Source organism: Fragaria vesca, linkage group LG7 (genome assembly GCF_000184155.1).
Source record: "Fragaria vesca subsp. vesca linkage group LG7, FraVesHawaii_1.0, whole genome shotgun sequence".
Taxonomy (NCBI): Eukaryota; Viridiplantae; Streptophyta; class Magnoliopsida; order Rosales; family Rosaceae; genus Fragaria; species Fragaria vesca.
This window is the reverse complement of record NC_020497.1, coordinates 22,061,591-22,073,342: the sequence shown is the minus strand read 5'-3', so window position 1 is coordinate 22,073,342 and position 11,752 is coordinate 22,061,591. Positions and strand designations below refer to the sequence as shown.

Below are 11,752 nucleotides of genomic sequence, written 5' to 3'. Positions count from 1 at the left end.
TTGTTGGCTTTTAAAATCCATTTTTGGTTCTGATAAGTTGGTTCTATGTTTCAATCAAAAGAAGAAGAAAACGAAAAAGGTTGTCAAAATACTTCAATGTATTCTGAACTCTGAAGTCTGAAGTGTTACTCCTGTATTCAAACACTTGGTTATTGCTAGCAATGCAACGACAAAGATAGTTGGTTTTGTAATCTTTGAGGGATAAGGTTGCCTGTTGTATATATGTTCATTATATATAACGTGGTCCTGCAATTGCCATAGTTTTCAAGAATAACACGCACTAACCACCATTCATTTCCTGTTTTGAAATTTCAGGTAAAGGTTGACCTGAAATTACCCTGATGGAGACTGCACGTCAACTCATCAAAGTTACCATGAACCATTTTATATATACTGGCTATGCTTCAAAGAAAGGAGTAGTGTAATTCATCACCACCAGCAATACAGACCAGAGCTATGGATTCCAATCAGGCTATAGTTTTATACCCATCACCACCTATAGGCCACTTAGTTTCTATGGTCGAGTTAGGCAAACTCATACTTACTTGCCATCCTTCACTTAGCATCCACATCCTCCTTGCCACCCCACCTTACCGAGCCGACACCACCGCCTCATACATCGCCTCCGTCTCCGGCACCACATCCTCCATCATCTTCCACCGCCTCCCCACTGTCTCTCTCCCTCCCTCTATAACTTCCGCCTCACGCAACCATGAAACCCTAACCTTTGAAGTTCTCCGCCAAAGTAACCCCCACGTCCACCAAGCCCTTGTTTCCATTTCCAACACTTTCACTGTCCAAGCTTTCGTCATGGACTTCTTCTGCGGCCTCGGACTTTCGGTTGCGACTGAGCTGAACATTCCTGGTTACTTTTACTTAACTTCTGGTGCAGGGTTTCTAGCTTCGTTTCTTTACCTTCCTACCATACACAAAAACACTGACAAGAGCATCAAAGACCTTGACACCCTTCTCTCTATTCCAGGAGTTCCACCACTACATTCCTCTGATATGCCAAAACCATTTCTTGAACGCAACGACCCGGCTTATGAATGCTTCCTAGAGAACGCAACTTACTTGCCCAAATCAGCTGGGATTATTATAAACACATTTGAATCACTTGAAGCAAGAACTCTCAGAGCAATATCAGATGGACAATGCTTGGCTGACGATGACGATACTACCATGCCGCCCATCTACTCCATCGGGCCGCTGATCTTTTCTCAGAGAGGTGGAAAAGGTCAAGATCTTGATGATGTGCATGAGTGTTTGAAGTGGCTGGATTCACAGCCAAGAGGAAGTGTGGTGTTCCTTTGTTTTGGAAGCTTAGGATTGTTTACAAAGGAGCAGTTGGAGGAAATAGCTGTGGGGCTAGAAAGGAGTGGCCAAAGGTTCTTGTGGGTGGTCCGTAATCCACCGTCTAGTAATGAAAGTGTGGCCATTGCGGGCCAATCTGACCCTGACTTGAATAATTTGCTTCCTGATGGTTTTTTGGGTAGAACGAAAGATAGAGGACTTGTGGTGAAGTCATGGGCGCCACAAGTGGATGTGTTGAATCATAATTCAATAGGTGGATTTGTGAGTCACTGTGGATGGAACTCGGTATTGGAGGCGGTGTGTGCTGGGGTGCCAATGGTGGCTTGGCCACTCTATGCAGAGCAAAGGATCAATAGGGTTGTGTTGGTGGAGGAAATAAAGATTGCTTTGCCGATGAACGAGTCAAAAAACGGGTTTGTGGGTGCATATGAGGTGGAGAATCGAGTTAGGGAGTTGATGGAGTCGGAAAAAGGAGAGTCTATCAGGAAGAGGATCGAGGCTTTGAAGAGTGATGCAAATGCTGCATTGAGTGAAGGTGGGACATCTAAGGTTGCATTAGTTAAACTGATTGAATCATGGAACCAAGTCAAGGCAGGGTGAGGGTCTAGTTCAACCAAGTTTATGACTTTGAATTGTGCTTGGTGCTTGTAATATGTATGAACCTAAATAAAACTGAGTTTGCCTCTTTAGAAAAGTTGTAGTGTAATCAGTAGAAGATGTAGGCTGATTCAAGCAGTTCTACGGCCGTAGGTGCATTCAAGTATTCGAAATGTAGATATGGTAAAGAAGGAGGAATTAAGTACCTCAAAGGTTTCTTAATTATGTCTCTAAGTTAACCTATCGGCTTGTGTATCTGGCCACTTTTACAGCATCGGAACTCAAACCTAGACTAAAAAACACACCCAACTAAACAAGAATCACTAAACCACTTGTGTTGGTTGGTAAAAAACTCTTAACGAATAGGCACTATGTACGACAGGTAAGCACACAGAAAAATTTTAGGGACAACCATGTGTAAGTACATGGTGCAATCTTAACCATTCATAACAATCCATACTTAAGAAAAACCATGTATCTACGTAATGTCTTCCAGTCTTAACCATTCGTCTATATATGTGTAAATATACACGGTGCACCGAAGACGGGTCACTTTAACCAAAACGCACGTTTTTCTTCCCAGACGTTTCGGTACCAAGACAAGCCCACATTTTTTTTTTCATGAAATAACTACGAAAGGCCCACAAAGCCCACCCTCGTTTTGGTACTAAAACAAGCCCACTTTTTTTTTCTTGTTTTTTTTTTTTTGTTATTTAATTAACTAAAATTCACACTTTTTTCCGATCAGATTTGGAAAACGGAGAAGAACGAGAGTGAGAGAGAGAGATGCAATTCTTCGGCGGAACAGAGATAAGCCCGTCGCTACCGGCGGCGACGGCGTCGGGAAACAACGGCCACATGATGTACGTCTTTAACCGCAACGGCATCTGCCTCCTCTACCGTGAATGGAACCGTCCTCTCCACACTCTCAACGCTCAGCAAGATCACAAGCTCATGTTCGGCCTCCTCTTCTCCCTCAAGTCCCTCACCGCCAAGATGGACCCCACCGCGTATGTCCAAATCCGATCACTGATCTTCATCTCTCAATTTTTTTTCAATTTTTTTTTCTTTCTGAAATTAATTTTGATTTTTGTGAATGAAGTGTGGAGAAAGGGAACCTAGGAGTGCCTCAGTTGACCGGTCAAGGTTGCTCGTTTCATAGCTTTCGGACCAATACTTACAAGCTTAGCTTCATGGAGAGTCCCTCTGGTATCAAGGTTAAGCTTTTTGTTTCGATTCACTAATGGCTTTTAGATCTAGCTTAGTTTTTGATAGGTTTCGTTTTGAGTATTTTGTTATATTTTGTTTTTAGGTTTGCCGATTGCGAAATGTGGATTGTTATATTACAGTGTTTTGGTTTATTGTGCAGATTATCTTGATCACTCATCCTCGGACTGGTGATTTACGGGAGTCTTTGAAGTACATTTACAACTTGTATGTTGAGTATGTTGTGAAGAACCCGCTCTACACTCCTGGAACTCCGATCAGGTGAGTGATTAGGCTCGCGTCAATGTGATCTAGAGTTATTTAATCTGTAGAGGGAAACTTGCTTCCGATACTGTCATACATGATTTATATTTTGTTTCATATTGAAAAAATCAGCCGTATTTGATTTGTCGAGAAATGAAATAAACTAGATGGTCAGTAGAGACTGTAGTGATAAATGTTGCCTGCATTGTAACACACGACTGATTTCCGGAACAATTTTGTGGTCTGCACTGATACTCTGCATATGCTAGCTCGTCTTATTTATCTTCTATGTGCAAGGGAAAAGGGGATTGTGCTGACATACTATTATAACTGGTTGTCCGCCAATTTGAACCCCAACTCCAACTGAGATATGTCTTTATGAAAGTTGATAGTGTAATCACTAGTTGCATGAGACTGACTCAGTAACGCAATTCGCAGTCTTAGGTTAATTATATTAATTTTTTATCGGAAAGCAACTATGCAGGTTTATTTATGTAATTATCTGGTGGCTTAAGGCATCACAATTATTGATATGAAATTACTTGAACATGCTGTTTTCTTTCTTCAGAAACCTTCTGCCATTGTTTTCTTTCCTTTCTCCCTTCTATATGTTTTATGAAATTTCAATATTTTATGGTCACTGGTTTGACTATATCCTTTGTATAGTTCACAAAGTGAAAACCTTTAAAATCAAAAGTGATATATTTTTTTTTTGTAGGTGTGAGCTATTTAATACAACTCTTGACCAATATGTAAGGAGCATTTCCTAGAGGCTGAAGGAGGTAACGTTTGATCACCAGTATCTAGTTGCTTGTACTTTCGTGGAAGTTCTTTTTTATTTTATTTTTAATGAAATAGAGAAGGGGAAAGAGCATGTCAAAGTATAACCTGTATCTAACTGCTTCTTGCTGGAGGATGAGTTCTGTTCAACTTCATTTTGGCACATCAGCCTCACCCCAGCATGAAGCAGATGGACGTTTTGTTCCAGATCCAGTTTATTGAAAGTACTTATGTGTTGGAGTTTGCTAGCATTTATTTTTCGTATTTAACAATGATAAATGCTCGGCATCATGTAATATCATATTTGTTTTTGATAAATTGATATATCTAGAGTACAATTTTGAATTTCACAGCACTTAAAAATGAATACTAAGGATTTTTACTAAAAAAAAAAAAAACTAAAGATAAGTTCTTCTAATTACCTGTTGGATGTCTTGTTATATACTATTTCATCATTTTCTTGACTATAGATATGCTTGTTGCTCTTTATAAAACAACACCAACACTGTCTTGTCTCTGTAAATTTGTCCGAGGAAAAACAGGAATCTTTTGGTAAATTTGTCATCTTGTAAACCTACTTTAATTTGTAGACTAATTACCGTATTTGTTTGACTAAGAGCCCTCACCTTACTTTTATGGGATTAAAAATTTGTGGACCCACAACTTAATCTGATTGAGATGGGTTCCAGCGAAATGAAAAGAAAAATCAGAATGACTTTAATACCTTTGTTCTTATAAGGAAAACACAGGCATTAGAGAAAGGTATTTTCCATCACCAGCAGCAAAGATAGAGCAGTCATGGAGGCGATTGTTTTGTACCCATCACCACCTATTGGCCACTTGGTTTCTATGGTAGAGTTGGGAAAATTCATACTTACTCGCCATCCTTCATGTAGTATACATATACTTATCACCACCCCACCTTACACAGCCGATGATACCGCCCCGTATATTGCCCGTCTCTGCCACCACTCTCTCCATCATCTTCCACCATCTCCCCACTATCTCTCTCCCTCCCTCCTCCACTTCCTCTCCGAACCATGGAACCCTAGCCTTTGAAGTCCTTCGGCGCAACAACTCCAACGTCCACAAAGCCCTCTTTTCCATCTCCAAAACTTTACTGTTTAAGCTTTTATCATGGACTTCTTCTGTGCTCTTGGGCTTTTTGTTGCTAGTGATCTGAACATCCCAGGTTACTTTTTCTTCACATCTGGTGCAGGATGCCTCGCTTCCTTTCTATACTCCCTGCTATTCACAAAAACACTGACAAGAGCCTCAAACACCTTAACACCCTTCTCTATATTCCAGGACTACCACCAATACCCTCCTCTAATATGCTAAAACCAGTTTTGGAACGTAATGAGAAGGCTTATGAGGGCTTTCTAGAAAACTCAATCCAGTTACCTAAATCAGCTGGGATTATCGTGAACATGTTTGAATCACTCGAATCTAGAGCCATCAGAGCACTATCAGATGGACTATGCTTGCCTGAAGATACTCCCACACCTCCCATCTACTGCATAAGACCATTAATCTTTGCTCACAATCAAGGAGGTGGTGGTAGTGATGATGTGCCAGAGTGTTTGACATGGCTGGACTCACAGCCAAGTGGAAGTGTGGCGTTCCTTTGTTTTGGAAGCTTAGGATTGTTTACAAAGGAACAGTTGCAGGAAACAGCTGTGGGGTTAGAGAGGAGTGGCCAAAGCGGCCCATGGCGGGTCAAGGCGCCCCCATGGCAGCTCTAAGTTTGTCTCGGCAACCCCTTGGCGGCCCTAGACGTGTCTCGGAACCCCCTTGGCAGGTCTAGGTGGCCCATAGGCGGGTATAGGTGGTCCCTACGCAGGTCTAGGAGGGTTAAGGCGGCCTTTGGCAGGTCAAAACGGCCCACGACGGGTCAAGGTGCCCCCTTGGCGGCTCTAAGTTTGTCTCGGCAACCTCTTGGCGGCCCAAGACATGTCTCGGCAGCCCCTAAACGGGTTTAGGTGGTCTTTACGTGGGTCTAGGAGGGTCAATGAGATCACTTAGCAGGTCAAAGCGGCCCCTTGGCAGCCCTCGGCAGGTCAAGGCGCCCCCTTGGGTTAAGTTTGTCTCGGCAGCCGCTTGATGAGCCTAGACGTGTCTCGGAAGCCCCTTGTCAGGTCTAGGCGGCCACTAAGTGGGTATACGTGGTCCCTACGCGGGTCTACGAGGGTAAAGGCGGCCCTTGGCAAGTCAAAGCGGCTCACAGCGGGTCAAGGCGCCCCTTTGGCGGCTTTAAGTTTGTCTCGGCAACCCCATGGCGGCCCAAGACCTGTCTCGACAGCCCCTTGGCGGATCTAGGCGGCCTCTAAGCGGGTGTAGGTGGTCCTTACACGGGTCTAGGAGGGTGAAGGCGGTCCCTTCGCAGGTCAAAGCGGCCCATGGCGGGTCAAGGCGCCCCTTGGCGGCTCTAAGTTTGTTTCGGCAGTATCTTGGCGGCCCTAGATGTGTCTTGGAAGCCTTGTGGCAGGTCTAGGCTGCCCCTAAAGCAGGTCTAGGTGGTCCCTCCGCGGGTCTAGGAGGGTTAACGTGGCCCTTAGCAGGTCAAAGCGGCCCACGGCGGGTCAAGGCGCCCCATTGGCGGCTCTAAGTTTGTTTCGGCAGCCCCTTGGCGGCCCTAGGCGTGTCTCGGAAGCCCCTTGTCAGGTCTAAGCGGCCCTTAAGCGGGTCTAGGTGGTCCCTACGCGGGTCTAATAGCGTAAAGACGACTGTTGGCAAGTCAAAGCGGCCCTTGGCGAGTCAAGGCGCCCCCTGGCGGCTTTAAGTTTGTCTCGCCAGCCCCTTGGTGTCCCTAAACGTGTCTCGGCCGGCAGCCCCTTAGCAGGTCTAGGCTGCCCTAGGTGGTCTCTACGCGGGTTTAGGAGGGTTAAGGCGACCTTTGGCAGGTCAAAACGGCCCATGGCGGGTCAAGGCGCCCCCTTGGCGGCTCTAAGTTTGTCTCGGCAACGCCTTGCCGGCCCTAGACGTGTCTCGGAAGCCCCTTGGTAGGTCTAGGTTGCACCTAAGCAGGTTTAGGTGGTCCCTACGTGGGTCTACGAGAGTTCAAGCAGCCCTTGGCAGGTCAAAGCGGCCCACGGCGGGTGAAGGCGCCCCTTTGGCTGCTCTAAGTTTGCCTCGGTAGCTTCTTGGCGGCCTAAACGTGTCTCGAAAGCCCTTGGTAGGTAAATGCTGCCCCTAAGCCAGTCTAGGTGGTCCCTACGTGGGTCTAGGAGGGTTAAGGCGGCCCACAACGGGTCAAGGCGCTCCGTTGGTGGCTCTAAGTTTGTCTCGGCATTCTCTTGGCGGCCCTAGAAGTGTCTCAGAAGCCCCTTGTCTGGTCTAGGCGGCCCTTGGCATGTCAAAGCAGCCCAAGGCGGGTCAAGGCGCCCCCTTGGCGGCTCTAAGTTTGTCTCGGCAACCCTTTGACTGCCCTAGAGTTGTCTCGACAGCCCCATGGCGGCTCTAGGCGGCCTCTAAGCAGGTTTAGGTGGTCTATACACGGGTTTGGGAGGATAAAGGCGGCCCTTGGCAGGTCAAAGTGGGTCACAGCAGGTCAAGGCGCCCCCATGACAGCTCTAAGTTTGTCTTGGCAACCCTTTGACGGCCCTAGACGTGTCTTGGCAGCCCTTTGGCGGCTTTAGGCGGCCCATATGCGGGTCTAGGTGGTCCCTATGCGGGTCTAGGAGGATAAAGGCGGCCCTTAGCAGGTCAAAGGGGCCCACAACGGGTCAAGGTGCCCTCTTGGCGGCTCTAAGTTTGTCTCGGCATCCCCATGGTGTCCCTAGACGTGTCTCGGAAGCTCCTTGTCAGGTCTAGGCGGCCCCTAAGTGGGTCTAGGTGGTCCCTACGAGGGTCTAAGAGGGTAAAGGCGGCCCTTGGCAAGTTAAAGCGGCCCACGGCGGGTCAAGGTGCCCCGTTGGAGGCTCTAAGTTTGTGTCGGTAGCCCCTTGGTGGCCTTAGGCGTGTCTCAGAAGCCACTTGTCAGGTCTAGGCGGCCCCTACGCGGGTCTAGGTGGTCCCTACACGAGTCTAATAGGGTAAAGGCGGCCATTGGCAAGTTAAAGCGGCCCTTGGCGAGTCAAGGCGACCCTTTGGCGGCTCTATGTTTGTCTCGCTAGCCCCTTGTGTCTCTAAACGTGTCTCGGCAGCCCTTGGCAGGTCTAGGCTGCCCCTAAGCTGGTGTAGGTGGTCCCTACGCGGCTCTAGGAGGGTTAAGACGGCCATTTGCAGGTCAAAGCGGCCCATGGCGGGTAAAGGCACCCCTTGGCGGCTCTAAGTTTATCTCGGCAACCCCTTAACGGTCCCAGACGTGTTTCGGCAACCCCTTGGCGGCTCTGGGTGGCCCCTATGCGGGTCTAGGAGGATAAAGGCGGCCCTTAGCAGGTCAAAGCGGCCCACGACGGGTCAAGGTGCTCCCTTGGCGGCTCTAAGTTTGTCTCGGTAGCCCCTTAGCGTCCCTAGACGTGTCTCGGAAGCTCCTTGTCCAGTCTAGGCGGCCTTTAAGTGGGTCTAGGTGGTCCATATGCGAGTCTAGGAGGGTAAAGGCGGCCCTTGGCAAGTCAAAGCGGCCCTTGGTGAGTCAAGACGCCCCCTTGGCGGCTCTAAGTTTGACTCGCTAGCCCCTTGGTGTCCCTAAACGAGTCTCGGCACCCTTTTAGCAGGTCTAGGCTGCCTCTAAGTGGGTCTAGGTGGTCCCTGTGCGGGTCTAGGAGGGTAAAGGCGGCCCTTGGCAGGTCAAAGCGGCCCACGGCGGGTCATGGCGCCCCGTTGGAGGCTCTAAGTTTGTCTCGGCAGCCTCTTGGCGGCACTAGACATGTCTCGGAAGCCCCTTGTCAGGTCTAGGCGGCCCTAAAACGGGTCTAGGAGGGTAAAGGCGGCCCTTTGCAGGTTAAAGCGGCCCAAGGCGGGTCAAGATGGCCCTAGACGGGTCAAGGCAACCCAAGGTGGGCCAAGGCGGGTTAAAGGAGCCCAAGGCTGGTCAAGGCAGCCTAAAGCAGGCCAAGGCGGCCTCTTAGCGGGTTAAGGCGGCCCCTTGGCGGCCTTAGACAGGTGAAGGCGGCCATTTGGCTGCTTGGGTAGGTTAAGGCAAGTCAAGGCGGGTGAAGGCAGCCCAAGCCGACCTCTTAGCGGGTGAAGGCGTCCCCTTGGGGGCATTAGACGGGTGAAGGCAGCCCCTTAGCGGGTCAAGGCTGCCCCTTGGCTGCTCTAGGCGAGTCAATGCAGCCGCTTAGCGGCCCTAGGTAGGTCAAGGCGACCCTAGAAGAGTCTAGGAGGGTCAAGGCAGCCCCTTAGCGGGTCAAGACGGGTGAACGCGGCCCCTTAGCGGCCCGAGGCGGATCAAATCGGGCCAAAGAGGGTCAAGTCGGCCCAAGGCGGGCCTTGGCGGTTCAAGACGACCCCTTGGCTGCTCTAGGTGGGTCAAGGCGGCCCCTTAGCTGCCCTAGGCGGGTCAATGCAGCCGCTTAGTGGCCCTAGGCAGGTCAAGGCGACCCTAAGAGAGTCTAGGAGGGTCAAGGCAGCCCCTTAGCGGGTCAAGGTGCCCTAAGGTGGGTCTTAGACGGGTGAACGCGTCCCTTTGGCGGCCCTAGCCGGGTCAAGGAGGGTCAAGTCGGCCCAAGGCGGGCCTTGGCGGTTCAAGGTGACCCAAGGCGGGTCAAGACGACCCTAGACGGGTTAATGTGGGCAAAGGAGGGTCAAGGCAGCCCAAGCCGGCCTTTTAATGCAGCCTTTTAGCGGGTCAAGGCGGCCCCTTGGCTGCCCTAGGCGGGTCAATGTGGCCGCTAACGGCAGGTTAAGGCGACCCTACGGAGACGTCTACGGAGGGTTAAGGCGGCCAATGCGGGTGGAACGGACGACCCCGTTTGGGGACGGTCCCTAACGGCGACCCTAGGAGAGTCTAGGAGGGTTAAGGCGGCCCAATGCGGGTGAACGGAGCCCCTTGGAGGCCCTAGCCGGGTCAACCGGCCCGAGGCGGATCAAGGCCAAGGAGGGTCAAGTCGACCCAAGGCGGGCCTTGGCGGTTCAAGGCGACCCAAGGAGGGTCAAGACGGCCCTAGACGGGTTAAGGCGGGTCAAGGCGGCTCTAGACGGGTGAACGCGACCCCTTGGTGGCCCTAGCCAGGTCAAGGCAGCCTCTTGGCGGGTCAAGGCGGCTCTAGGAGGGTCACGGCAGCCCCTTAACCGGTCAAGGTGGGTGAACGCGACCCCTTAGCGGCCCTAGCCAGATCAAGGCAGCCCCTCGGTGGCCTTAGATTGGTTAAGGCGCCCTCTTAGCGGCCTTAGAAGGGTCAAGGAGGGTGAAAGCGGCCACTTTGTGACCTTAGGAGGGTCAAAGTGGCCCTGGGTTGATCTAGGTGGGTCATGGCAGCCTCTTGGCGGGTGAAGGCGGCCCCTTGGCGGCCTTAGACAGGTGAAGGCAGCCCCTTAGCGGGTCAAGGCTGCCCCTTAGCTGCCCTAGGCGGGTCAAGGTGGGCCAAGGCGGCCCTAGACGGATCATGACGGCCTCTTGGGGGCCCTAGCCAGGTCAATGCGGCCCTAGATGGGTTAAGGCGGCCTCTTGGCGGCCCTATGAGGGTTAAGGCGGCTCATGGTGGGCCAAGGCGGGTCATGATGGTTCAAGGCGGCCCAAGGTGGGCCAAGGCGGGTCAAAGCAACCCAAGGCAGGCCAAGGCGGCCTCTTAGCGGGTTAAGGCGTCTCCTTAGAGGCCTTAGACGGGTGAAAGCGGCCTCTTAGCAGCAATGCGGTTGCTTAACGGCCCTAGGCAGGTCATGTCGACCTTAGGAGAGTCTAAGAGGATCAAGACAACCCCTTAGCTGGTCAAGGCGGCCCAAGGCGGGTCTTAGATAGGTGAACACGGCCCCTTCGTGGCCCTAGACGAGTCAAGGCGGGCCAAAGAGGGTCAAGTCGTCCCAAGGCTGGCCTTAGCGGTTCAAGGCGACCCAAGCCGGGTCAAGACGGCCCTAGACGGGTCAAGATGGGCCAAGGCGGTTCAAGGCAGGCCAAGGCGGTCTCTTAGCGGGTCAAGGCAGCCTCTTGACGGCCTTAGACGGGTAAAGGCAGCCCTTTAGCGGGCCAAGGCGGCCCCTTGCTGCCCTGAGTGGGTCAAGGCGGCCTTTTGGCTGCCTAGGCGGGTCAATATGGCCGTTTAACGGCCTTAGGCAGGTCAAGGCGACCTTAGGAAAGTCTAGGAGCGTCAAGGCAGCCCCTTAGCGGATCAAGGCGGCCCAAGGCGGGTGAACGCGGCCCTTTGGCGGTCCGAGGCGGATCAAGGACGGGCTAAGGAAGGTCAAGTCGGCCCAAGGCGGGCCTTGGCGGTTCAAGGCGACCCCTTGGCTGCCTTGGGTGGGTCAAGGCAGCCCCTTAGCTGCCTTAGGCGGGTCAATGCGGCCGCTTAGCGGCCCTAGGCAGGTTAAGGCGACCATTGGAGAATCTAGGAGGGTCGAAGCAGCCACTTAGCGGGTCAAGGCGGGTCTTAGAGGGGTGATCGCGTCACTTTGACTTCCCTAGTCAGGTCAAGGAGGGTTAAGTCGGCTCAAGGCGGGCCTTGGCGGTTCAAGGCGACCCAAGGCGGGTTAAGACGACCCTGGATGGGTC

At 51.3% G+C, this 11,752-nt stretch overlaps 2 protein-coding genes and 1 pseudogene across 3 annotated transcripts in view; all 3 read left to right on the top strand.

Moving 5' to 3' along the window:
* Positions 1 to 450: 450 nt before the first annotated feature.
* On the top strand, positions 451 to 2,103 carry LOC101303563 (UDP-glycosyltransferase 88A1-like). Its single transcript, XM_004307990.1, has one exon. It carries the CDS (start codon positions 457 to 459, stop codon positions 1,912 to 1,914), a length of 1,458 nt encoding a protein of 485 aa, XP_004308038.1. The 5' UTR covers positions 451 to 456; the 3' UTR covers positions 1,915 to 2,103.
* Positions 2,104 to 2,653: 550 nt separating this feature from the next.
* Positions 2,654 to 4,545, top strand: LOC101303278 (trafficking protein particle complex subunit 1-like). Its single transcript, XM_004307989.1, has 5 exons — positions 2,654 to 2,921; positions 3,014 to 3,128; positions 3,281 to 3,399; positions 4,100 to 4,163; positions 4,245 to 4,545. Exons 1-4 carry the CDS (start codon positions 2,698 to 2,700, stop codon positions 4,149 to 4,151), a joined length of 510 nt encoding a protein of 169 aa, XP_004308037.1. The 5' UTR covers positions 2,654 to 2,697; the 3' UTR covers positions 4,152 to 4,163; positions 4,245 to 4,545.
* Positions 4,546 to 4,959: 414 nt separating this feature from the next.
* Positions 4,960 to 11,752, top strand: part of LOC101303759 — a 23,291-nt pseudogene continuing 16,498 nt past the window's right edge. The window contains exon 1 of the transcript XR_185375.1: positions 4,960 to 5,862. The product of XR_185375.1 is annotated as a UDP-glycosyltransferase 88A1-like (transcript). The remainder of the gene's footprint in view (positions 5,863 to 11,752) is intronic.